The 26,798-nt window shown below is 33.1% G+C and overlaps 4 protein-coding genes across 4 annotated transcripts; all 4 read right to left on the bottom strand.

Annotated features, from left to right (window-relative positions):
* Positions 1-2,540: 2,540 nt before the first annotated feature.
* On the bottom strand, positions 2,541-3,526 carry LOC142611085 (NDR1/HIN1-like protein 10). Its single transcript, XM_075783117.1, has one exon. The coding sequence runs from the start codon at positions 3,418-3,420 to the stop codon at positions 2,743-2,745; it is 678 nt and encodes a 225-aa protein (XP_075639232.1). The 5' UTR covers positions 3,421-3,526; the 3' UTR covers positions 2,541-2,742.
* A 6,003-nt stretch (positions 3,527-9,529) lies between these two features.
* LOC142610849 (NDR1/HIN1-like protein 10) lies at positions 9,530-10,682 on the bottom strand. Its single transcript, XM_075782803.1, has one exon. It carries the CDS (start codon positions 10,556-10,558, stop codon positions 9,884-9,886), a length of 675 nt encoding a protein of 224 aa, XP_075638918.1. The 5' UTR covers positions 10,559-10,682; the 3' UTR covers positions 9,530-9,883.
* Positions 10,683-18,313: 7,631 nt separating this feature from the next.
* Positions 18,314-19,467, bottom strand: LOC142610804 (NDR1/HIN1-like protein 10). Its single transcript, XM_075782745.1, has one exon. The coding sequence runs from the start codon at positions 19,344-19,346 to the stop codon at positions 18,669-18,671; it is 678 nt and encodes a 225-aa protein (XP_075638860.1). The 5' UTR covers positions 19,347-19,467; the 3' UTR covers positions 18,314-18,668.
* Positions 19,468-24,117: 4,650 nt separating this feature from the next.
* On the bottom strand, positions 24,118-25,277 carry LOC142611338 (NDR1/HIN1-like protein 10). Its single transcript, XM_075783449.1, has one exon. The coding sequence runs from the start codon at positions 25,045-25,047 to the stop codon at positions 24,379-24,381; it is 669 nt and encodes a 222-aa protein (XP_075639564.1). The 5' UTR covers positions 25,048-25,277; the 3' UTR covers positions 24,118-24,378.
* Positions 25,278-26,798: the final 1,521 nt, after the last annotated feature.

Raw genomic sequence — 26,798 nt, forward strand, 5'->3', positions numbered from 1 at the left:
GCGGAGCAAATCATAAGTGTCTTCAAAAACCATCGAGAAGTAATGCAACAATTGGGAATGACAAAGCTAGCCTGGCTGTTATTGGCAGATCAAAAGGCAAAAATAAAGTTCACTCGGATTAAGCTAATAGACTAAACTGACCACTGATAACAGAATCAAGAGCAGCTCTGTTAGTAGCAAGAAAAGCAAAGCAAAGACTGAAGAGAATAATCATTGAAGGCGATGCAATTAAAGATCATTTATAAAATGAAGAGGGTAAAAGTAATGTGGACGGTTAGAACTTGTGAATCCCACAATGGGACGACGGGTAAAGTTATACGACGACAAAACCCATGAACAGTGGACATATAGACAAATCACCTTCAGTGTACGGATGGTTCAAGAAGGACGGGCCGTCGGGAAAGGACGGATAGCCTCCTCGGATGGACACTAAGGTAGACGGGACCAAACACACGTGACGATGACATGGCTTACGTGATTTCCAAGAACATTTCGAATAATAATAACTTGTGAACCACGCTTAACCCTAGTCAATAAAACCCTTATATGGGAAGGGCCTCTTAAATCACGCACATTTATGAAGATTTTCTCTACAAGGAAATATTACTCTTCTCCAAGGAACCTAGGTCGGTCCCTCATCACTACAAAAAGGCTGTAACCCACAAAGAACAGGTATGCACAATTTACTCTAGGTCTGACACAGTTGTGACAATCTCTCTAACTTAACTTTTGTAGGGTATTCGGCCGGTACCACACCGATACTCTCTTGAAGTCTTTTTCTTTCTTGGTGTTGTGCAGGTGTTGTCGTGAGCACGTGAGAACTGTGTGGCCTACTAACGATTTTCGGCATCATCATAAAACAACACAAGTTCGCCCTCATTGGTCGGTAGAGAATACAAGTACTGAGATCTACTAATTTCAACTGTCTTTTTAGTCTTCTTCTAGATTCTCATGTATCTGTCCTCATTTCTTGTGGACAACTCATTTTGTATTATAGAAAAATTGCTACATCACTAACTAATTAAACAAAATATAGTAATTAAAACCCATTACCACGTTTGAAAAAAAAAAAGAATATATATATATATATATATAAATATATATTCGCTAACACATCATTCTATCTCAAAGAGAAACTAACTAAATGTCAAATTGAAAAACTATTGAAGGTAAGTCAAACCTTTCCTCTCAAGCTTGGTTCTTTGTTCAATAAAGTTTGTTTAGTTAGAAGAAAAAAAAAAGTATCATGCATGATTGAAATTAACATAGAGGATTTGATCTCCTCCATTTAAAATTAATTTATTTCATAGTTCAAATTATATATTATAAATTTAGAAGTGTATCTAGTAGCCACACCTTTTAAAATTTTAAATAACGTAACATTTTGTAAATTATTAAATCTAAAAAATAAAATCTTAAAATATATGGAGAGGATCATGCTCTATTGTCATTTGGTGTGCCTGAGATAAGTAGAACCAAGTAGTAAATGTAATTAAAGGTGAGGGCCATGGGGCATTGAGGGAACATTTATGTCAATAGAATACAAATTTGGTGGTTGGATTTGTACCTTACGGGAAGAATTTTATCAATAAAACAAGTCATTCTTTTTATTTTTAAAATTTTTTCTAAGAGTATAAAACGTGTCATTCATTTGTTCTTAAATGCTTATACCTACAATGCGTGTATTTCAGAGGCCACACACGTAACATTTTTCCATAGATAGGTTCTTAATGATAGGAACTTAGGATACTAATTTAGAAAATTATTAGACATTTTTGAAGTATAATGACGTGATATTCTCCTTTCTGTTTATTTTGATAATAATGTTTTCTAAAAAACTTAGTAATTTTCTAAAAAAGTATTTTCTATAAAATTATTTTACTTTCCTATATTTGGTAACAACCTTATATAAGTCGAAAAATAATATTTCAACTTCCCTTATTTGGCTTGATGTGTAATAAAGTTGTTTTCTAAAAAAATTAGTGGAAAATAATCACATTAAAAGTAAATCATTCTTTTTATGTTTACCAAAAATAGTTTTTCCTTTGACCAATTTTTTCTAATGCTACGAAATACTAAAAATGACAAAATTTAGGTACAATACTTTAAGTGTTGTTCTTTAAGTTCTTCTTATAAAAGTTATTCATGTGGCTACTTAACTAAAAAATACACTTCATTTTCATGAGAAAAAATCCACATAGCAAAATCTTAAAAAGGAAACCTATGAAACAACTCTTAAATATTGTACTCAAGTCTTATTCTACTGAAAAATATATAAAACTATCTTTACACAAGATTTTTCACCGAAATAAACAGAATAATACACTGTAAATAATGTCGACTTTAATTAATGTAATGTATTGCTATGTGTATTTTCATCCCAAAAAAAAAAAAAAAAAAATCATCATTTCTCTTCTAACAAAGTATGAGCGCCACCTTTTGCGGCAGTCACTATATTTCAATCATCCCACCTTCAACCATTACTTGGCTCAAACGTGCTTTAATATTTATGATTAAGAAAAAATTAATATTCCAAAAAATTAATATATACTCAATATGAATATATGATACGCATGATACACTAACATTATATGACAAGGAAGTCCAACAATTATTCTTAAATTAATTTTTTTTTAAAAAATTATACAAAAGATAGAACCTATAAAGACTGAAAGCCGATAAAATAAAGAACTACTAAGAATTATATTATCCTGAATCAAATGTAACAATGGTCTCGGGCAATTAGAACAAATGGACGTCGCACCCGGTAGTCTCAAATCGAGCTGTTGATAAATTTCCATTAGAACTCAATGGCACTTTCAGTCCACACTTAACCTTGGGCTTGTGATCCCCACCAATGAAGTCTCCAATCCTGAACCTAATACGAAGATAGCATTTCAAATCAATGCTATAAACCCCAAAACTTTTTTCCTCATTGAAGTCAAGCTCATTAGCTCCAAGCTCCATCCATTGCTGACCTGCAAACGTTGCATTCAAAATATGCGTACTCTTGCGTTCTACTTTAAAACCCCAAATCGTCAAATGCTCTGTATCGAACCTCTGACCCTCGTAGAACGCATTGGCCTCGATTTTGTCGAAGTAGATAGCCATCTTCTTGTTGGGGTTTCTGAGAGTGATGTTGAGGTCAAGTTTGTATTGAAGATTGTTGTTGTTGTTTGTGAAATTGAACTGAGTGAGCTTGGCATCCGTGATATGGACCTTGAACATTCTGGGTTGAAGGATAAGCCAACAGATGAAGATAGCAAGGACAATGATGAGAATCAAGGCCACTATGGTTTTCCAAAGGCAGCCAAAAAGGCAACAAAAGCAGCCACGGCCTTTGCGTTTGTCGGCTTGGTTTGGTGGTGGTATTGATGGGCCGGGGTAGGAACCATTCAAGTGGGTTTCTTTCTCTGCCATTGTTGACCACAAAATTAAGCTCAAGAAATTCACTAAAAGAAAGTTTTGGTTTTTTTTTTTTGGTTGGTGAGGAATTAAAGCTAATAGAAGATGATGGAAGAGTGGTACAATTTACAAGTGTGATGTGTGTGTGTATATATATATATATATATATAGCGGTGGACGAGTAGTGTTGAAAGAGAGGTGGTGGTAATTTCCATTGTCCAAATTGGTGAGCTACGGTTTGGCTACGCGGGGTTGCATGATACAGTGACATAGGAAACGCGTGTTTGCTTTGGAGAAGTTCTGTTCCAAATCCAACATTAGAATTCCAACAAAGGTGGATTCCAACAATACCGAAATCAATTTGGCGGCTTTGGATTGGGCCAACATTACCAAATTCAAGTTTATCTGCAATTGATTCTAAAAAAATAAAATAGTCTGCAATTGGGCCTCTTTGACTTTGGGATTACATTGGACCGGATTTAAAGATTTATATACTTATTTAAATTTGATAATTGGATAAAGGGGTATTTGGACCTAAATAATTTAACATCAATAGGTGTCGGATTGTTTGTTATATACGAGGCTCTTGGCAGTTTTAAAATTCCTTCAAAGTTGTTATAAGAAAAAAAAAAAAAAAAAAAACCTATCAAAAGTTATACATTCTTATGAGTGGACTTTAATTTTGTAATTATATTAAGATATTAGGTTGTATGGACCAATGCAATATAAACAATGTTATCATTTCTAAATTCAATTGAACTCAATACAAATATGTTATTGAATTTATTGTGGAAATTTAAAGTATATTGCCTAATAAGGAAGTGTACCTAAAATTTACCCTTGTGTTAAAAAACTTTTTTTTCCTTAAAATTAAAAAAAAAAAATGAAGGAATTCCAAACTATAATCTTAAATGCTTAAATGCTTAAAGCTTTTTAGTGCACTATTATATCCACTTTAATATGTTAAAATGTGGACATTCATGTATCAAATGTGGATATTGATGCAAAATAGTAGATGTAAACGAGTGTGCATAGATACTTTTTCCTATTTTAAAACAAAAGGAAAAAAAAAAAAGAAGCAAAAGCAAAAACAAAATGAACAACAGTGCAAATTAAAACATGGAAAACAATGAATGCTTTAGAAGATGGTGGAAGAGTAAGTGTGTATTTAGACTAGAGACTTGGCTTGGATCTAGTACTTTAAGGTATTAGATTTGTTGTGATGACATGACACACATGTCTCCTTTTAACCACGTATTACCATCGCAATGGCCTTGGATGCACGGGGGCAGCTAGACCTGAGTTTTGTCCTATAACTAGATATAACAATGGAAAGTGAAAATCAATGTTAGTGGTAATTTTGGATTTCCAATTTGGAAAATCATAAGCTGAGGTTTATAAATATGTGGCTACATGAGTGTGATGTGAGTTAAAACTTAAAATGTGTTTCTTAACGACTAAAATAAATATTGGGTGGTTCTCAAAAAAAAAAAAAATATATATATTGGGTGAGAGGTTACTTGTTGCATATTGGTAACACAACTAATAATATCGTTGAATTGTGGGCAATTGTGCATGGATTAGACTTAGCTTGGAGATTAATTGGCTAACGACCCATGGTGCATCGGCATTAGAATTGGTTTGTGATTAAAAGAATTTATTGGAGCATGAATGGACCGTCCATCCATGTCACATACACCACAAAGCTAACGGATTTGCAAATGAGTTAATGAAAAGGGTCGAGAGTTACCCAACAACCTGAAAAATATGATAATTGCCCATCTTTTGTGTACCAGTGTTAGGGGAATGCTACAAGTTGCCCCCATAGATTGCTGTCTTTTTGAAATACTCTTTTTACATATAAATGATACTCCCCGACACGTTTGCCTTGGAAAAGTTCTGTTCCGATTTATGTTGTGTGATTTTTTTTTTTTTTTTTGAAGACTATTATTATTTTTATTTTTTTTGGTTCTGTGTGAATTAATGCACAGTGCTCTGAACTTTCTTTTTGGACAATTTCCATTTTGATTTTTGAGAGGACTAGCGTGTGTTGCTCGGAAATAGATTTCACGCGAATTGAATTCAATGGGACCAATAAGAATGTATTAAAGGTATAGTAGAAATGGTGGGAATTGCATTGAACGGAGTTTTTATTTTTTTTATTTTTATTTTTTTTGAGAGTCATTTGAACCGAGTTAAATAGCTTTAAATATCCATTTTAAAGTTCCTTTGGCAAAATTGTCAAGGACCCAAGAGTATTCGAAATGTGATATGATATTACATATTCTTATAAGGTAAAACCGATCTCTCCCTGTAATTATAACTCCTGAATTACAAAAATAATTCTTCTAAAAAAATAATTAAGATAATAAATAATTTTTAAGAAAAATTTGTTACTTGTTTAACAGTTTTGTTAAAAATAACTGTTACTTCCTCCTAATTTTTTTTTTTAAAAACATTTAACTAGAAGTTAGGAATATCACCAAACTCTAGTGTTGAGGTACCCGCCTTTAGTAGACTATTCCAACTTTTAAATTTTTAATGGGTAAGGAAAATTCACATCAACCATGACATATAAGGAAATTAACGACAATAATCCAAAAAGTTTTGCAAAAATGATCGTCCTATTCTTGACTTTTGTGAGAAACATAACAAAATACAAAAGCTAATTTTTTCTTGAGTGACCCAATTAAGCATTTTTACTTTTTGGTAAATTAGGTGAATCAAATAGCTCAATGGAAAAATAAACTTCATCAAAGACTGAAGAGCAAATTAATAATTGTAAAAATAATTCATGTATGGGTGGTTTGATAAGGTTTTTTTTTTTTTTTTGGAGAAAATTTCACTAACTATTCCTGAGGTTTGGGCTAATTTCAACTAAGTCCAAAACAATTCAAAACTAACTGTTTCAGTCCTAAGTCCAAACGGACTATAACGCTGTTAACTCACCCCTCATCTCTCTCTCTCTCTCTCTTGTTTTGCTGACTTTGATTAAAAAATCTCTATAAGAAGAACAAGAACTTTCTCAATAAAAAAAAAAAAAATGCTTGAATGAAACCAACAATCAAAACTCATTGAATGAGGAAAACATAACAAATTTAAACCCAAACCATAAAACGTGCAATCAAGAATCAAGAACCGTGACAAAAAATTAGCTTCTCAACTCAAAATCCTAATCTAAAACCAAAACTCAGTCAATAAAAACATCCTCTTAACCGAACCCCCGAATTCACAAACCTTAGCAAGAAAAACCATTTGCTCTTCTTTGTGGCATTGTGACCATCCACCATCCACCATCCACCACCAACTCCCCCCCTCCCCCCACAGAGCAAACCCACCACCTTCGATCGAAATCTAACCACCCCTAACGCACACCATGTCATTGCTACAAACACCACAGGAGAGAAAATGAAAACCCTCCAAGGCCTCTAAACTCAAAATCCAAATCCAAAACCAAAACTCAATCAATCAAAACACACTTTTAAGAAAACCCCCAAATTCATAGGTCTTAGCAAGAAATAAATTTTGCCCCACTCTGTGGCTTTGTGACCGTCCACCACCAACCACCCCCACAAAAAACATACCATCACTGATCGAAACCTAACCATTCCTAACCCACACCACGTCACCTCAACAAACACCACGAGAGAGAAAACCAAACCCTTCAAAGCTGATCCACACTAAAACCCACGAATCACCACTTACCCACACCATGACGCCGTTGCAAAGACCACGAGGGAGAGAGAGAAGGGAGAGACTCCAACACCGATCCATACCAAAATCCAAAAACCACCACTTACCCATACTACAATGCCGTCGCAAAGACCACTGGAGAGAGAAGAGAGTGGGACGAGAGAGTAAGAGAGGTTTAAGAGTGAGAGGGATTAGAGAGTTAGAGAGTGAAGACTGAAAATTGTGGAACTAGAGAGAAGAAAGGTATAAGAGAGAAGCTAAAATAAATAACGCTGTTAAAATAGTTTTAAGTTTCAGGATTAAAATGATTAGTTTTGAATTGTTTTAGACTTGGTCGGCATTAGCCCAAATCTCAGGGGTAGTTCATGAAATTTATCATTTTTTAATAAAAAAATTTAGTTTTTTTTTTTTTTCCTTTTTCCATAATTTTTTTTTAAAAATATTTCCTAAACCAATATCCTTAAAGTATCTCTCTTTTTAGGATACACACACACACACACACACACACACACATATATATATATATATATTAATCATTCAATTCCAAAAACTATCAACTTTCCTTTCTTTCAGTAGGGAAATTAAAATTTCCAATGGGTAATTGATTATCAAGTTTTACTAATTAAGAAAAAAAAAATTCAAGTGTGTCTTAAAAAAAAAGGACAAAACTTATGTACAATACTTTAAGTGATGTTTTTTGGTTCTTCTCTTAAAATTTAGTCATGTGACTACATCACTAAAAAATATACTTTCATTTGTAATATATTTAAATCTTAAAAGAAAAACCTAAGGAACTGTATCTAAATTTTGCCTAAATTAAAAATTATAAGTGTGATATTGTTTAAGAGAAGTCTCACATGAAATTTCGGGTCGCTCTCACAAACTATTGACCGATGTGTGGGTGGGTATTTATATGAATATCTTAAAGGTCATTAATCAATTGCATGACCTACATGTTGATATACATCAAAACAGAACGCCATCCATAAGGAAATTTGGCAAATATATATGCAAATAGCAAAGTCAAGGTTAGGCCTGTATGGGCCCTACAAGGTAATGGCTAGACCCAGGAGGGAATCAAGGCTTGAATTGGGTTCAAAGTAAGGCCCAAAAAATGACCCAAGCCTTATTAACTAGATATCAAACAATGCACGAAGTCAAGTTTTAACACAACCCACGCATTCTAGAGTGAAGAGCCCATGAGCCTGCCCTCGCTATGGCTCTCAAGTACTTGTAATTGTAGGAGCGTAGATAATCTTTCCCCTGTTCCCTAAGGCCTGTTTGGATTGAGAGGAAAAAGATAGGGAGTAGAGGAGAGTAGAGTAAAATTGACTTAAAATAGATTAATTTTAGGTTAAAGCTACTCTACTCTACTTTACTTCCCTTCTTTCCCAGTCCAAATGGACCATAAACTTTTGTAATATGATTTTAAAAATAGCAAATTTTTAGACTAGCCTGTGTCATTGCTCTTCCTTTAACCTTTGAAGGTTTTCCACATAAAACGATATATAGTAATTGCAATCTATTTCATTCATGTACAATAGTATTATCCTATTGTTTTTTTTTTTTCCTTCCTCAAAGTTATTCTGGACCACAATTTTTTTGTTATAACTTTTTCACAACTTTAATATGACAAATTGTAAGTTGTTACTTATCACTTTTATATGAATTCATAACTCATATTCAGCCACATTAATATTGTTGCAAAAGTTGTGACGCAAAAGTTGTCTTCGCATATTTTCCTTTTACTTTTAACAATTTAATTGTATTTAACGTCGTGTGGACCCAATGGTGAAGTCAATTTTTTTTTTGGGATATATATATATATATATATATATATCCGTGGCTGAGTTGGGCTCCTTGGTCCTTTAGTGTCCTTTTGGATATGCGGTACAAGGCCCATATCTAGTTAGGGCTTATTAAGAATCCATGGGTACAGCAGTAGAGCTAGAGGAGTCAAGAGGGGGGGGGGGGGGAATGCCTCCTAGCCCGCCCAAAAAATTTTCTGTCCCACATATTATAATCTAAACCTTTTATGGGTCTACATTAACCAAAATAATAGAAATTCACATATATTGCACTCAATATTTATTGAATTATTAATAGTTTCATTCATAACTTGAGTTTTGGCTCTAAATTTTTTTTTTAAAAAAAAGATCACTCATGTGAGAAATATCTTAATAGATAAATACAATATTATGAATAAGCTTTTTTCTTGGTAGAGTTTTTTTTTTATATTTTATTTTATATTTTATTTTTAAATAATAATGTGTGTAAGTGCGCGTATTATATATAAATTTTGCCCCTTTCCCACTCAATCTTGGCTCTGCTTCTACATGGGTATAACTCATCATTGAAAACCGGCTTACAATGGGAGAGTACTCAAGAGTTTAGAAATAGTTAGTCCATGTGAGACGCTATCATCATAAGATAGATACAAAAATAATAACACACTATTTATTTGAATTCAAATATTGATGATATGACAAAATTTAATCCTATTAGTCTCTCACAAACTCACTAGATAAAGCTTAGCCTTTGCTCTCAATCTATACGGAGTGATACATTTCTTCTTCTTCTTCTTCTTCTTCTTTTCTTTTCAACATGGGATAACTATTTCTAATATAATTAGCATACATATAATCTGTTATTCACCAGCTCTATATCACGTAAACCCAAGTGCATATTTTACACAGAATAACAAAACAATGAAGAAACCATGATAAAATAAAGACTACTAAGAATGACACCATCCTGAATCAAATGTGACAATGGTCTCGCGCAATTAGAACAATTGGACGTCGCACCTGGTAGTCTCAAATCGAGCTGTTGATAAATTTTCATTAGAAATCAATGGAACTTTCAATCCGCACCTAACCTTGGGCTTGTGATCCCCACCAATGAAATCTCCAATCCTGAACCTAATACGAAGATAGCACTTCAAATAAATGCTATAAACCCCAACACTTTTTTCCTCATTGAAGTCAAGCTCATTAGCTCCAAGCACCATCCATTGCTGACCTGCAAACGTTGCATTCAAAAAATGCGTACTCTTGTGTTCTACTTTAAAACCCCATATCGTCAAATTCTCTGTATCGAACCTCTGGCCCTCGTAGAACGCATTTGCCTCGATTTTGTCGAAGTAGATAGCCATCTTCTTGTTGGGGTTTCTGAGAGTGATGTTGAGGTCAAGTTTGTATTGAAGATTGTTGTTGTTTGTGAAATTGAACTGAGTGAGTTTGGCATCTGTGATATGGACCTTGAACATTCTGGGTTGAAGGATAAGCCAACAGATGAAGATAGCAAGGACAATGATGAGAATCAAGGCCACTATGGTTTTCCAAAGGCAGCCAAAAAGGCAACAAAAGCAGCCACGGCGTTTGTGTTTGTCTTCTTGGTTCGGTGGTGGTATAGATGGGCCGGGGCAGGAACCATTCAAGTGGGGTTCTTTCTCTGCCATTGTTTATCACAAAATTAAGCTCAAGAAATTCACTAGGAGAAAGTTTTGTTTTGTTTTGTTTTGTTTTTTTTGTTTGGTGAGGAATTAATGCTAATAGAAGATGATGGAAGAGTGGTACAATTTACAAGTGTGATGTGTGTGTATATATATAGCGGTGGATGAGTAGTGTTGAAAGAAAGGTGGTGGCAATTTCCATTGTCCAAATTGGTAAGCTGCGGTTTGGCTACGCGGGGCTGCATGATACAGTGACACAGGGTTTGGAAAAGTTCTGTTCCAAATCCAATATTTGGAAGAGATTAGAATTTCAAAACTTGACCTTCCAATTTCCATTGTCTATCTATTGTGGATTTGTCCAAACAATACCGAATTCAATTTGGCGGCTTTGGGTTTGGGCCAACATTACCGAATTCAAGTTTATCTGCAATTGGTTCTCAAAAATAATAAAATAGTCTGCAATTGGGCCTCTTTGACTTTGGGATTACATTGGACCGGATTTAAAGATTTATATATTTATTTAAATTTGATAATTGGATAAAGGGGTATTTGAACCTAAATAATTTAACATCAGTAGGTGTCGGATTATTTGTCATAGACCAGGCTCTTGGCCGTTTTAAAATTCCTTTAAAATTGTTCTAAGAAAAAAGAAAAAGAAAAAAACCTGTGAAAAGTTATACATTCTTAGGTGTGGACTTTAATTTTGTAATTATATTAAGATATTAGGTTGTATTGACCAATGCAATATAAACAATGTTATCATTTCTAAGTTCAATTGAACTCAGTACAAATATGTTTTTGAATTTATTGTGAAAATTTAAAGGATATTGCCTAATAAGGAAGTGTACCTAAAATTTACCCTTGTGCTAAAAAACTTATTTTCCTTAAAATTGAAAAAAAAAATGAAGAAATTCCAAACTTTAATCTTAAATGCTTAATGCTTTTTAGTGCACTATTACATCTACTTTCATCTATTAAAATGTTGATATTCATGTATCAATTGTGGATATTGATGCAAATAGTAAATGTAAACGAGTGTGGATGGATACTTTTTCCTATTTCAAAACAAAAGGAAAAAAAAAAAAAAAAGAGCAAAAGCAAAATGAACAACCGTGCAAATTAAAACATGGAACACAATGAAAGCTTTAGAAGATGGTGGAAGAGTGAGTGTGTATTTAGATTAGGTACCTGGCTTGGATCTAGTGTTTTAAGACACTGGATTTGTTGTAATAGCACAAGTCTCCTCTTAGCCACGTGTTATCATCACAATGGCTCTGGGTGCATGGGAGCAACTGGACTTGAGTTTTGTCCTATAACTAGATATAGCAATGGAAAGTGAAAATGAATGTTAGTGGTAATTTTGGGTTTCCAATTTGGAAAATTGTAAGCTGAGGTTTAGCAATATGTGGCTACATGAGTGTGATGTGAGTTAAAACTTAAAATATGTTTCTTAAAGACTAAAATAAATATTGGGTGGGAGGTTACTCGTTGCATATTGGTAACACAACTAATAATATTGCTGAATTTTGGGCTATTATGCATGGATTAGACTTAGCTTCGGGATTAATTGGCTAACAACCCATGGTGCATTGGCATTAGAATAGGTTTGTGATTAAAAGAATTTATTGGAACATGAATGGACCGTCCATCCATGTCACATACACCATAAAGCTAACGGATTTGCAAATGAGTTAATGAAAAAGGTCGAGAGTTACCCAACAACTTGAAAAATATGATAATTGCCCATCTTTTGTGTACCAGTGTTAGGGGAATGCTAGAAGTTGCCCCCATAGATTGCTGTCTTTTTGAAATACTCTTTTTACATACAAATGATACTCCTCGACGCGTTTGCCTTGGAAAAGTTCTGTTCTGATTTTTGTTCGGTGTGATTTATTATTATTTTTTGAAGACTTTTAATTTATTTTTTGCTTCTGTGTGAATTAATACACTGTACTCAACTTTCTTTTTGGACAATTTCCATTTTGATTTTTGAGAGGACTTGCTTGTGTTGCTCGGAAATAGATTTCACGTGAATTGAATTCAATGGAACTGATAGGAATGTATTAATGTGGCTTTTGGTATGGGGGTAATGTTTTAGGATTCTCAGGAATATTTAAAGATTCCTATATTTTGTTACAAATCATGCCAGAGAATCAGATGTTAGGAGAATCTGGATTCCCCCTTTAAACTTCTCTTAGTAGGAATGTTGATTTCCTTTAAAATAGGTGTGTATCTAGATTCCCAATCTTAAAGGTAATTGTATTTTTTATAAATTGACAATTTTAATAATTTTTCTTTATAATTTAAGTAATTAAGATAAAATATAAAACAAATCATCAATATCTTTTCCTTTATCTTTATCTTTTCCCGCCAAAATAATATAAGTAGGATAGAAAACTCTGTTGATATATTCTTTAACAAAGTTCTATTTAGATTTCACTTGTGGAAAAAAAAAAAAAGTTTGAAGGGAACCCTCCATTATTGCTAGGTATTCACTTTTGATGTTGTGTGTGTGTTGCTCAACAAATTATTAATAGTTTATATTTTGTTTTTCATTATTTATTTAGGTGAATATTTTTTTAAAGGACTTGGTAGTTCACGTTCAAATCTAAGGATATAATGGGAAAAATAAATAATTCATTTAAGATTCTTGGGAGTAAACTAAACATTATCATCTCACATTTCTAGGAATCTCTAATAAAACCAAACATAGGAATAGTTATTTTTAGGCATCTAGATTGTAAAGAATCACATTTTTAGGAATATGGATGCCAAAAGTAATGTGGATTCCCCTGTATCAAACGCCATATAAAGGTATAGTAAGAAATGGTGGGAATTGCATTGAACCGAGTTCTTCTTTTTTTTTTTTTTTTCTTTTTTTTTTTTAGAATCATTTGAACCGAGTTAAATAGCTTTAAATATCCATTTTAAAGTTCGTTAGCAAAATTGTCAAGGACCCAAGAGCATTCGAAATGTGATATGATATTACATATTCTTATAAGGTAAAACCGGTCTCTCCCTGTATTTATAACTACTGAATTAAAAAAATAATTCTTCTAAAAAAAGAATCAAAATAATAAGTAATAAATAATTTTTAAGCAAAATTTGTTACATATTTAACAGTTTTGTTAAAAATAACTGTTACTTCCTCCTTAATTTTTTTTAAAAACATTTAACTAGAAGTTAGGAATATCACCAAATACTAGTGTTGAGGTACCGGTCTTTAGTAGACTTGTTGGAGAAATTACTAATAAAATGATATATTAATTACAATAGAAATATAAATATAAACAAACAATGTCGGACTGAGGCATGGAAATCTCACTCTCTTTAAGGAGATTCAAGCCCTCTGCGGTTGTCAAAGCCTAGAAATTGATGCAACAGAAATTCACTTCTAACTTGTTTCCTCTAGGATACAATAGCCCAAAAGTTTGCTGTGTAGCTCAAACCAACTTTGCATAAGTGGTTGAGCTCAAAGCTCCACAAAAAAAAAAAAAAAAAACACCTTTGTTTGGCCCAAAATCTCCAAGTATTTAGGAGAATTATTGAATTCATTCTCTCACACAATACTCATTACTTTAACTATTTATCTTCATTCACTCTTGATATGAAATTAACACGTAGCATAACCATATATATAGTCTTCCAATCCTTCTCATAACCTACATGTTATTTATTATTTTAGATAACTCTTCTAAATTTATTTAATTTAACTTACATACATGTTAACTCTTCCTTTAACAAATTCCACAATAACTCATCCCTTTATTAATCTTCAGTTGGTTTAAGTTTTAGCGTACTTTAAATTAAAATGCACTAACAATACTATTCCAACTTTTAAATTTTTAATGAGTAAGGCAAATTCACATCAACCATGACATATAAGGAAATTAACGACAATAATCCAAATTTTTTTGCAAAAATGATGTCCTATTCTTGAATTTTGCGAGAAACATAACAAAATACAAAAGCTAATTTTTTCTTGAGTGACCCAATTAAGCATTTTTACTTTTTGGTCAATTAGGTAAATTAAATAGCTCAATGGAAAAAGTAAACTTCATCAAAGAGTGAAGGGCAAATTAGTAATTGTAAAAATAATTCATGTATGTGTGGTGTGATAAGTTTTTTTTTTGGGGTAAATTTCACTAACTACTCCTGAGGTTTAGGCTAATGTCAACCAAGTCCAAAACAATTCAAAACTAACCACTTCATTCCTATGTCCAAACGGACTATAATGCTGTTAACTCACCCCTCATCCCTTTCTCTAATTCTCTCTCTCTCTCTCTCTCTCTCTCTCTCTTCTGTTTTGCTAACTTTGATTAAAAAATCTCTATAGGAAGAACAAGAACTTTATCAGTAACAAAAAAAAAAAAATGCTTCAATGAAACCAACAATCAAAACTCACCTTCATTGAATGAGGAGGAAAACACAACAAATTTAAACCCAAACCATAGAACATGCAATCAAGAATCAAGAACCATGACAAAAAATTAGCCTCACAACTCAAAATCCTAATCTAAAACCAAAACTCAATCAATCAAAACATCCTCTTAACCGAACCCCCGAATTCACAAACCTCAGCAAGAAAAAAACATTTGGCTTTTTTTGTGGCTTTGTGACCCTCCACCACCAACCCCCACAGAGCAAACCCACCACCTTTGATCGAAATCTAACCACCCCTAACCCACACCACGTCACTCCCACAAACACCACAGGAGAGAAAACCCAAACCTCCAAGGCCTCTAAACTCAAAATCCTAATCCAAAACCAAAACTCAATCAATCAAAACAGGCTTTTAAGAAAACCCCCAAATTCATAGGTCTTAGCAAGAAATAAATTTTGCCCTTCGTTGTGGCTTTGTGACCGTCCACCACCAACCACCCCCACAAAAAACATACCATCGCCGATCGAAACCTAACCATCCCTAACCCACACCACAACTTCGCCACAAACACCACGAAAGAGAAAACCTAAACCCTTCAATGCTGATCCACGCTAAAACCCATGAATCACCACTTAGCCACACCACGGCGCCACTGCAAAGACCACGAGAGAGAGAAGGGAGAGACTCTAACACTGATCCACACCAAAATCCACAAACCACCAATTACCCACACCAAAACCCACGAAACACCACTTACCCACAGCATGCTGCTGCCGCAAAGACCACTAGAGAGAGAAGAGAGTGGGACGAGAGAGTAAGAGAGGTTTAAGAGTGAGAGGGATTAGAGAGTTAGAGAGTGAAGATTGAAAATTGAGGAACCAGAGAGAAAAAAGTTATGAGAGATAAGCTAAAATAAATAACATAGTTAAAATAGTTTTAAGTTTTAGGAGTAAAATTATTAGTTTTGAATTGTTTTGGACCTGGTTGGTATTAGCCCAAACCTCAGAGGTAGTTAGTTAAATTTACCATTTTTTTTAAAAAAAATAGTTTTTTTTTCTTTTTCCATAAATGTTTTTTTTTAAATATTTCCTAAACCAATATCCTTAAAGTATCTCTTTTTTTAGGACACACACACACACACACATATACACATTAAACATTCAATTCCAAAAACTATCAACTTTCCTTTCTTCCAATAGGGAAATTAAAATTTCCAATGGGTAATTGATTATCAAGTTTTACTAATTAAGAAAAAAAAAATTCAGAAGTGTGTCTTATATATATAAAAAAAAAGGACAAAATTTAGGTACAATACTTTAAGTGATGTTTTTTAAGTTCTCCTTTTAAAATTCAGTCACGTGATTACTTCACAAAAAAATCTACTTTTATTTGTACTATATTTAAATCTTAAAAGATAAATCTTAGGAACAACATTTAAGTACTATATCTAAATTTTGTCTAAATTAAAAGTGTGATATTGTTTGAGATAAGTCTCACATGTAATGTCGGGTGGTTGTCACAAACTATTGACCGATGTGTGGGTGGGTATTTATATGAATATTTTAAAGGTCATTAATCAATTGCATGACCTACATGTTGATCTACATCAAAACAGAACGCCACCCATAAGGAAATTTGGCAAATATATATATATATATGCAAATAGCAGAGTCAAGGTTAGGCCTGTATGGACCCTACAAGGTGATGGCTAGACCAGGGAGGGAATCAAGGCTCGAATTGGGTTCAAAGTAAGGCCCAAAAAATGATCCAAGCCTTATTAAGTAGACATCAAACAATGCACGAAGTCAAGTTTTAATTCAACCCACGCATTCTAGAGTGAAGAGCCCATGAGCTTGCCCTCGCTGTGGCTCTTAAGTACTTGTAATTGTAAGAGTAAAGATAATCTTTCTCCTATTCCCTAAGGGTATGTTTGGATTGAGGGAGAGACGGAGGGAGAGTAGAATAAAATTGACTTAAAATAGACTAATTTTGAACTAAAACTACTCTACTCTACTCTATTCTACTTTACTTTCATTCTTTCTCCCTCAATTTAAACGGACCATAAGCTCTTGTAATATGATTTTACAAATAGCAAATTTCTGAACTGGCCTGTGCCATTGCTCTTCCTTTAACCTTTGAAGGTTTTTCACATAAAACGATATGTAGTAATTGCAATCTATTTCATTCATGTATAGCAGTATTATCATACTGTTTTTTTTTTCTTCCTCAAAGTTATTCTTGGACCTCAATTTTTCTATTATAATTTTTTTCACAACTCTGATATGATAAATTGTATGTGGCTACTTATCACTTTCACACGAATTCATATTGTAGCAAAAGTTGTGATGCAAAAGTTGTGTTCGTGTATTTTCCTTTTACCTTTAACAATTTAACTGTATTTGAAGTCATGTGGACCCAATGGTGAAGTCAAAATTTTTTTTTTGGTATTAATATATATATATATATATATATATATTCGTGGCTGAGTAGGGCTCCTTGGCCCTTTCGTGTCCTTTTGGATATGCGGTACCCCATATCTAGTTGGGGCTTAATGCCCTAGTGAGTAGTTGATCGTAAGCGGTCTTCATCTTGTCCACAAAGAATTTCGTCCCCTTAGCGGCCCAACGCATCAGTTATTAGTGAGCTTGGGCCCTTATGGCCCACCATAAAACATACTTCTAAAAAAGCCTTGAATCAGAATAATTACTCTTCATATTGAGATCATTTTGAGTTCTTTGAGTAACTTTCTTAAAATCTTATTTATATTATCTGACATATTCAATGAGCTACATCTAATAAATTAGGGTGATGGTTGGCTTTGATACTAAATATTAGGAACCCATGAGTATAAAGGCAAAGCTAGGAGAGTCGGGGAGAGGGAGAGGGAGAGGGAGAGGGATTGGGGGGGGGGGGGGGGGAACTGCCCCTGGCCTGCCCAAAAAATAGTCTGTCCCTAGCATATTATAATTTGAACCTTTTATGGGTCTATATTAACTAAAATAATAGAAATTCATATATATTGTACTCAGTATTTATCTAACTACTAATAGTTTCATTCATAACTTGAGTTTTGGCTCTAAAAAAAAAAAAGATCACTCATGTGATAAATATCTCAATAGATAAATACAATATTATGAATAAGCTTTTTATTTATAGAGTTTTTTTTTTTAAATTTTTTTATAATAATGTGTGTAAGTGTGTGTATCATATATAAATTCCCCCCCCCCCTCTCCCTCAACTCAAATCTTGGCTCCACTTCTGCATGAGTAGAACTCACTCTTAAAAACCGGCTTACAAGGGAAGAGTGCCCAAGAGTTTATAAATACATGGTTAAAATTATACTTAATTCATGTGAGACACTATGATCATAACATAGATACAAAAATAATAATACACTATTTATTTGAATCCAAATATTGATGATATGACAAAATTTAATTCACTTAGTCTCTCACAAACTCACTAGATAAAGCTTAGTCTTTGCTCTCAATCTATACGGAGTGACCGAGTGACACTTTTTTTTTTTTTCTTCTTTCTTCTTTTCTTTCCAAGATGGGATAACTATTTCTAATATAATTAGCATACATAATCTGCTATTCACTAGCTCTATATCTCGTAAACCCAGGTGCATATTTTACACAAAATAACAAAACAATGAAGAAACCATGATAAAATAAAGAACTACTAAGAATTACACCATCCTAAATCAAATGTGACAATGGTCTCGCGCAATTAGAACAAATGGACGTCGCACCTGGTAGTCTCAAATCGAGCTGTTGATAAATTTCCATTAGAAATCAATGGAACTTTCAATCCGCACCTAACCTTGGGCTTGTGATTCCCACCAATGAAATCTCCAATCCTGAACCTAATACGAAGATAGCACTTCAAATCAATGCTATAAACCCCAACACTTTTTTGCTCATTGAAGTCAAGCTCATTAGCTCCAAGCACCATCCATTGCTGACCTGCAAACGTTGCATTCAAAAAATGGGTACTCTTGCGTTCTACTTTAAAACCCCATACCGTCAAATTCTCTGTATCGAACCTCTGGCCCTCGTAGAACGCATTGGCCTCGATTTTGTCGAAGTAGATAGCCATCTTCTTGTTGGGATTTCTGAGAGTGATGTTGAGATCGAGTTTGTATTGAAGATTGTTGTTGTTGTTTGTGAAATTGAACTGAGTGAGTTTGGCATCCGTGATGTGGACCTTGAATATTCTGGGCTGAAGGATAAGCCAACAGATGAAGATAGCAAGGACAATGATGACAATCAAGGCCACTATGGTTTTCCAAAGGCAGCCAAAAAGGCAACAAATGCAGCCACGGCTTTTGTGTTTGTCTTCTTGGTTCGGTGGTGGTATAGATGGGCAGGGGCAGGAACCATTCGAGTGGGGTTCTTTCTCTACCATTGTTGATCACAAAATTAAGCTCAAGAAATTCACTAAGAGAAAGTTTTGGTTTTTATTTTTGTTTGGTGAGGAATTAATGCTAATAGAAGATGATGGAAGAGTGGTACAATTTACAAGTGTGATGTGTATGTATATATATAGCGGTGGATGAGTAGTGTTGAAAGAAAGGTGGTGGCAATTTCAACTGTCCAAATTGGTAAGCTGCAGTTTGGCTACGCGGGGCTGCATGATACGACGACATGGGAAACGCGTGTTTGCTTTTGGAAAAGTTCTGTTCCAAATCCAATTTTTGAAGAGAGTTGAATTTCAAAACTTGACCTTCCAATTTCCATAGTCTATTTATTGTGGGTTTGTCCAAACAATACCGAATTTAATTTGGCGGCTTTGGGATTGGGCCAACATTACCGAATTCAATTTTATCAGCAATTGATTCTTAAAAAATAAATTAGTCTGGGCCTCTTTGACTTTGGGATTACATTGGACCGGATATAAAGATTTTCTTTATATATACATATATATTTGATATATAATTGGATAAAGGGGTATGTGAACCATAAATAATTTAACATCAATAGGTGTCGGATGTTTGTTATATACAAGGCTCTTGGCCGTTTTAAAATTCCTTTAAAGTTGTTCTAAGAAAAAGAAAAAAGAAAAAAGAAAAAAAATAATGTTATCATTTCTAAGTTTAATTGAACTCAATAAAAATATGTTTTTGAATTTTTTGTGAAAATTTAAAGTATATTGCCTAATAAGGAAGTGTACCTAAAATTTACCTTTTGTGTTAAAAAACTTTTTTTTTTCTTTAAAATTGAAAAAATACATTTAAGCAAAATGTTGGAATTCCAAACTTTAGTCCTGAAGGCCTAAAGCTCTTTAATGCAATACTATGTTTTCTTTCATGTGTTAAAATGTGGATATTCATGTATCAATTATGGATATTGATGCAAATTAGTGAATGTAAATGAGTGTGGAATGATATTTTTTTCTACTTTAAAACAAAAAACAAAAGGAACAACAATGCAAATTAAAACATGAAAAATAAAGAATGCTTTAGGAGATGGTGGAAGAGTAATTTATACTAGTGTGTATATAAAAACTAGAGACTTGGTTTGGGTCTATTACTTTAGTGCACTAGATTCGTTATGATGACACACATGTCTACTTTTAGTCACATGTCTTCATCACAATGGCTCCAAGTGCATAGGAGCAACTATACCCAAGTTTTGTCCAATAACTAGATACAACAATAGAAAGTGAAGAGGAATGTTGGTGGTAATTTCCAATTTGGTAAGTGTATGATGTGGTTTAGCAACACATGGCTGCATGAGTGTGATGCGGGTTAAAACTTAAAATGCGTTTCTTCAAGACAAATAAACATTGGGTGAGAGGTTAGTTGTTGCATATTCTTATACAACTAATAATATTGTTGAGTTGTGGACTGTTAAACATGGATTAGACTTAGCTTGGAGATTAGAATATAAAAAGTCTAATTTTAGAAATGGATTCAAAACTTGTGATTAATTGGCTAACGACCAATGGTATATTGATATCGCCACATCAAATATTTATGTGTTAGTTTGTGATTGAAATAATATATTGGAGCATGAATGGACCATCCATCCGTGTCACATGTGATTGAAAGCTAAAGGATTTGCAGATGAACTAACAAAAAGGGTCAAGACTTAAGAGCAACCCAACCACCTAGAAAAATATGACAGTTGCCCATCTTTTGTGTACTACGTATGGGGAAATTGCTAGAAGTTGCCCTTGGACTGCTGATTTTTTGTTATACCCTCTCTTTATATACAAATTATATAATACTCCCTTACACGTTTGCCTTGGAAAATTTGTGTGTGATTTATTATTGGAAAGTATTAACAAGCACCATACAGTGCTTGTTAAGATTTCCCTATATAGGTCTCACTTAATAAAAAGAACAAAAAAACAAAAGATTATTAAAAGTGTTGTCAAAAAGGATAAAAAAAATTGCTAAAAATTAGCAAAAATGACAAAAAAAACTGCAAAAAGTAGACAAAAAGTTACCAAAAAAAAAAAATTTGTTGTTAACGGGCACCTTATGGTGCCCGTTAACACAACCCTTTATTAATATATATATATATATATATATATATATATATATATATATTTTGGTTTTGTGTGAATTATTGCACTATACTCTGAACTTTATTTTTGGACAATGTCTATTTTGACAGGACTTGCGTGTGTTGCTTGGAAAGAGATTTCACGCGAATTGAATTCAATGGAACCGATAGGAATGTGTTAATTGAAGTAATAGGTATTACATACTATTCACTGAAAGAGGTAAGAAAAAGTGGGAATTTCGTTGAACCGAGTTAAAATATCCATTTTAAATTTTTAATGAGTAAGGAAAATTCACATCAACCATGTGATATAAGGAAATTAACGATAATAATCCTAAAAGTTTCGTAAAAATGATTGTCCTATTCTTGAATTTTGTGAGAAACATGACAAAAATACAAAAGCTAAATTTTTACTTTTTGGTGAATTAAGCTAATCAAATATCTCAATGGAAAAATAAACTTCATCAACGAGTAAAGGGCAAATTAGTAATTGTAAAAATATTAATGTATGAGTGGTGTAATAAGTTTTATTTATTTGAAAAAAATTAATAATTTTTTTTCATAAAAAATTTCTTCAAATATTTCCTAAAACAATATTTTTAAAGTATTAGCTAACTCCCCCCCCCCCCCCCCCCCACGCACAAAACATTCAGTTCCCAAAACCTATATATATTCTTGTTTAGTGAAAATTGATAGTCACTGGAAATTTTAATTTACATATGGTTTTGGGAACTGAATTTTTAGTGTTTGTGTGTGTGTATATATATATCAAAAGTTTGATATTGTTTGACATAAGTCTCACATGTTGGTGGTTCTCACCAACTTTTGACCAATATTGACCGATGATGTGGGTGGGCATTTATATGAATATTTCAAGGTCATAAGTTAATTGCATGACCTACAGATTGATTCTACATCCTTTCTCCAAAATGAAAAAGGTCGATTCTACATCAAATCAAAACCCTACCACAAGGAATTGGGCAAATATGCAAATTGTAAAGTCAAGGTTAGGCCTGTATGGGCGGGCCCAACAAGGTGATGGCTAGACCCGGGTGGGGATCAAGGCTCGAATTGCGTTCAAAGTAAGGCCCAAAAAATGACCCAAGCCTTAGTCACTAGACATCGAACAATTTACTCAGTCGAGTTTTAATACAACCAAGCATTCCATGAGTGATGAGCCCATGAGCCCACCCTAGGCCCTCAGGTACTTGCATTGTTTCTTAAAATAAATAAATAAATAAATAAAAAACTTGTAATTGTAAGAGCAGAGATAGTCTTTCGGCTCTTGTAATCTGATTTTACAAATATCAAATTTCTAGATTAACTTGTGCTTTTATGGTCCGTTTGAACGAGGGGAGTAAAATAGAGTTAACTTAAAATTAGCATATTTTTACTCCTTTTCACTCCTATTTCCTCCCTCCTCAATTCAAACAGATCATTAACCTTTGAAAGTTTTCCACATAAAATAATATGTAATTGTACTGTTTTTTTTTTCTTCTTCAAAATTATTTTAAGACCACAATTTTAACGTGAAAAATTATGAATGGTTAGTTATTACTTTAATATGAACATGTGACAAATATTTTCTTTTTACCTTAAACGATTAGCACTGTATTTGACGTCTTGTGGGCCCAAGGGTGAAGTCAAATTTTTTTTGGGGATTAATCTATAGAGCATTTGTGGCTGAGTTGGGCTCCTTGGCCCTTTCGTGTGCTTTTGGATATGGGGTACAAGGGCCATATCTAGTTAGGGCTTACTGCCCTTGTCAGTAGTGGGCCATAAGAAGCCTTCATCTCGTTGGGAAAGGATGTCGTTGCCTTAGTGGCCCATCGCATCATTTATTAGTGAGCCCACCGTGAACCATGTTCCAAAAATAGCAATGAATCAGAATAATTACTCTTCATATTGAGATCATGAATTTCTTAAAATTTTATTTATCAATATTTCCCACTTATCAATAATAAACAAAAATACACTATTTATTTGAATGTTGATGGTATAACAAAATTTAATTCACTTGGTTCAAAATAGATGTACAGAAAATATTAATTCCTAATTATATCTCTATTATGTTGATACTTCTGACTTTTTTTTTTTTTTTTTTGAGAATGTTGATACTTTTGACTTGATTACACATCTTTGCTCTTCCCTGCCTAAACAATAAAATTACAAGAACTACAATATACAAAAATTAACGCAATTAAGTTAATTTATTGAAGCCTACATACTCGGACAATGCTAATTGAAATTCACTATCAACCTAGTCTCTCACTAGATAAAGCTTAGCCTTTGCTCTCTTTTTATAAGGAGTGACTCATTTTTTTTCTTCTTCTTTTCTTTTCAAGATGGGATAACTATTTCTAATATATTCAGTGCACCAGATTATAAAATCAATAAAAAAAAAAATTCCCTAAACTTCTTTTAGCCTGGGCTGCTGAACTGAACAAATTGAGAAGGTTCCTGAAATATTTAATTGGGATTAATATTGTTGCGCTTATGTTTGACGGACTCAAAGATACTGATTGCTTAATATGTACGTGTAATCTGTTGAAGGGGCCAATAGCTTTTCTCATATATATATATATATATAGAAATCAATGACTTGATCAGAATCAAAAGTCTAATGATCACATCAATATACTTAAGCAACATTGGCAACATTAAAAAATCAAGAATAGCGGCTATATATATATATATATATATATAGTCGTGGCTTTATTTATTTATAAACACAACGAAAGTAACAAAGAAGATATCATAATAAAATCCAATCATCTAAATAAATAAATAAAAAGATAATAACCGAGTCCATCTCTCGCAAACCTAATACTATAATGTATAGAGAAAACAAAAGAATGAAGAAATCCCAATAAAAGAAGAACTAAAAATAATAATATATAAAATCAAACATGACGAAGGTGTGCCAATCAAAAATCAATGTCGCACTTGGTACTCTCAAAACCAGTGGCTAAATTTCCATTAGAACTCAATGGAACTTTCAACTCGCAGTCAACCTTGGGCTTCAACTTCCATGTCTTCAACTTTCCTACCTTCAACCTAAGCTGAAGATAAAGCTTCACATCAATGTTATAAACCCCAGCAGTCTTCTCGGAATTAAACTCAGAAAGCTCCTCAGCCGCAAGCAGCACAAAATGCTGCCCTGAAAACTCTGTGTTCAAAACATTCGTACTCTTATGCCCTTGGTAAAACGGTGTCAAACTCTTGGTATCAAACCTCTGGCCATCATAGGAAGCCCTAACCTCTATATAATCGTAGTAGACACCGATCTTCTTGTTGGGGTTTCTGGCAGTGATGGTGACGGCAAGGTTGTACTGGAGAGTGTTGTTGGACGTGAAATTGAATTGGGTAAGCGAGGCTTCTGTGGCGTAGAATTTCAAGTTGGTGGGGCGGAAGATAAGCCAAAAGATGAGAACAGCAAGGCCAATGATGACAACCAATGAGACTATGAGTCTCAAAAGGCAGCCAAGGCAGCCGCAGCCTCTGCCACGGCCAGGGCGGTGATAGGCTTGGCGAGGCGGCGGGACTGAGGGGCCATAGTAGGCACCATTCAAGGGTTGGTTTTGTTTCTCTGCCATGGTTGAGAACAAAAATAAGAGCAAGGAAGAGAAACAAGGGTTTAGCTAGTATTTGATATGGAAGGTGATGGAAGAGTTAGAAGAGGAATAGAGATATTGAAGGTAAGGGTACATATATATAGAGAGAGAATTAAGACTGCGGTGGAGAGTTGAATTTGAGAAAGGAACGGAATAGGATTGTTCGTGGTATTTGGTAAAGCCGCGGATTAGGTTTTCTATGTGGTTACATACGGCACGGCTGCAATTGCATGAGAACTCACGTCGGTTTATAACGCGTTTGCTTTGTAAAAGTCCTCGTTGGATATTTGTGTTCAATCTGTGTGAACTTAGTACCTATGTTGAGAACTTTGCAACCAAGTATATATTTATTTATTTATTTAGAACTCATGCTATTATTGCACCTTACACGAAGTTTCTTTTTTTCTTAAAGAAAAAAAAAATTGATATTATAAACCAATAGAGATAAATGATTATAGAAAACGATTATAATATGTTATTTTATTTGATGATTTTTTTTTATTGATGTGGAGACTGGAGACTTGGGTATTATGTCGAAATATCCTTAATAAAATAATAATGACTCATAGGTTATTAATAAATAATTTCCTATGAAAAAAAAATTATCGGATAATTTCAATCCTTGACTTGCGTGTGTTACTGGCCATATTTGTCTACTGAGATTTCGTTTTCTTGGAAGATATACGCGCATTCAACTGGTGGTAATCAATTTAAATTCAATGAATATATATATTAAAAAAATGTAACGTTATTGCTTGATATCAATAGACAAAAGTTTAAAAGTGTAATGTTGTTGAAGAATTGAGAAAGTATCATATATACCACCATAGTATACCCTTGTTGTAATGGTTACTCTACAAATATAAGTTCTTATAGAGTGAAGGAAGCAAATGCTAGAATTCAAGTTTTCATGAAATTGATTCATATACATTTAGATTAGACTCGAATCAATTTCTATGTGTTGCTAATTTTTGGTGCAACTAACAACAAATTTCTCATAACTACAATAAATTTGAACTGAAAGAGATATCAATTAGTTTTAGTGTAGGAGAGATTCAAACCTAATTGCCTTTCTTGAAGAAATTTTTTTACCAATGTGTTATGCTAAATAGAACTCACCCGCTAGGATTTATAATTTTTTATGGCCCATAATTTGAAATAATTGGTAGAATACATTCTACATTTATAATTGAAGCAATTAAAATAACTAGCTTGTAACCCCATGCATATGGATGGATACACTTAAAGATATATAATAAGATGTATAATATAATTCCTATATATATAATTTAAATACTATTGATAGTCATTTTAATATTTTGTTAACTCTTTAAAAAAAATTGTAAGGATATTATTAGGTATAAAATGTAAATGTCCATGTTATTTATTTATTTATTATTGTGAAACACTTTTTTTTTTTTTTTACGATTTATTTACTCTAAACTCTTTAGTTTTTGTACATAATAACTCACTTAGATGAATATTTATGATGTGATCCCACATTTAATTCTAAAATTAAGAAATAAAACTCTTTAAGAATAAATAAGTTAGGACACATGGCTTAAAATTGGAGTTCTAATTTGGAATTTTAATTTAAGTTTCTCTCAGCTTCACCTATTATTATATATAGATGTGGTAATCATAAACTGATTATAAATAGTTAGTCTATGCATGCACAAATTTTTATATATACTAGCTTGTAGCCCTATACATATGTATGTATATACTTAAAA

The sequence above is a fragment of the Castanea sativa genome, chromosome 9, assembly GCF_040712315.1.
Source record: "Castanea sativa cultivar Marrone di Chiusa Pesio chromosome 9, ASM4071231v1".
In the NCBI taxonomy this organism is placed as follows: domain Eukaryota; kingdom Viridiplantae; phylum Streptophyta; class Magnoliopsida; order Fagales; family Fagaceae; genus Castanea; species Castanea sativa.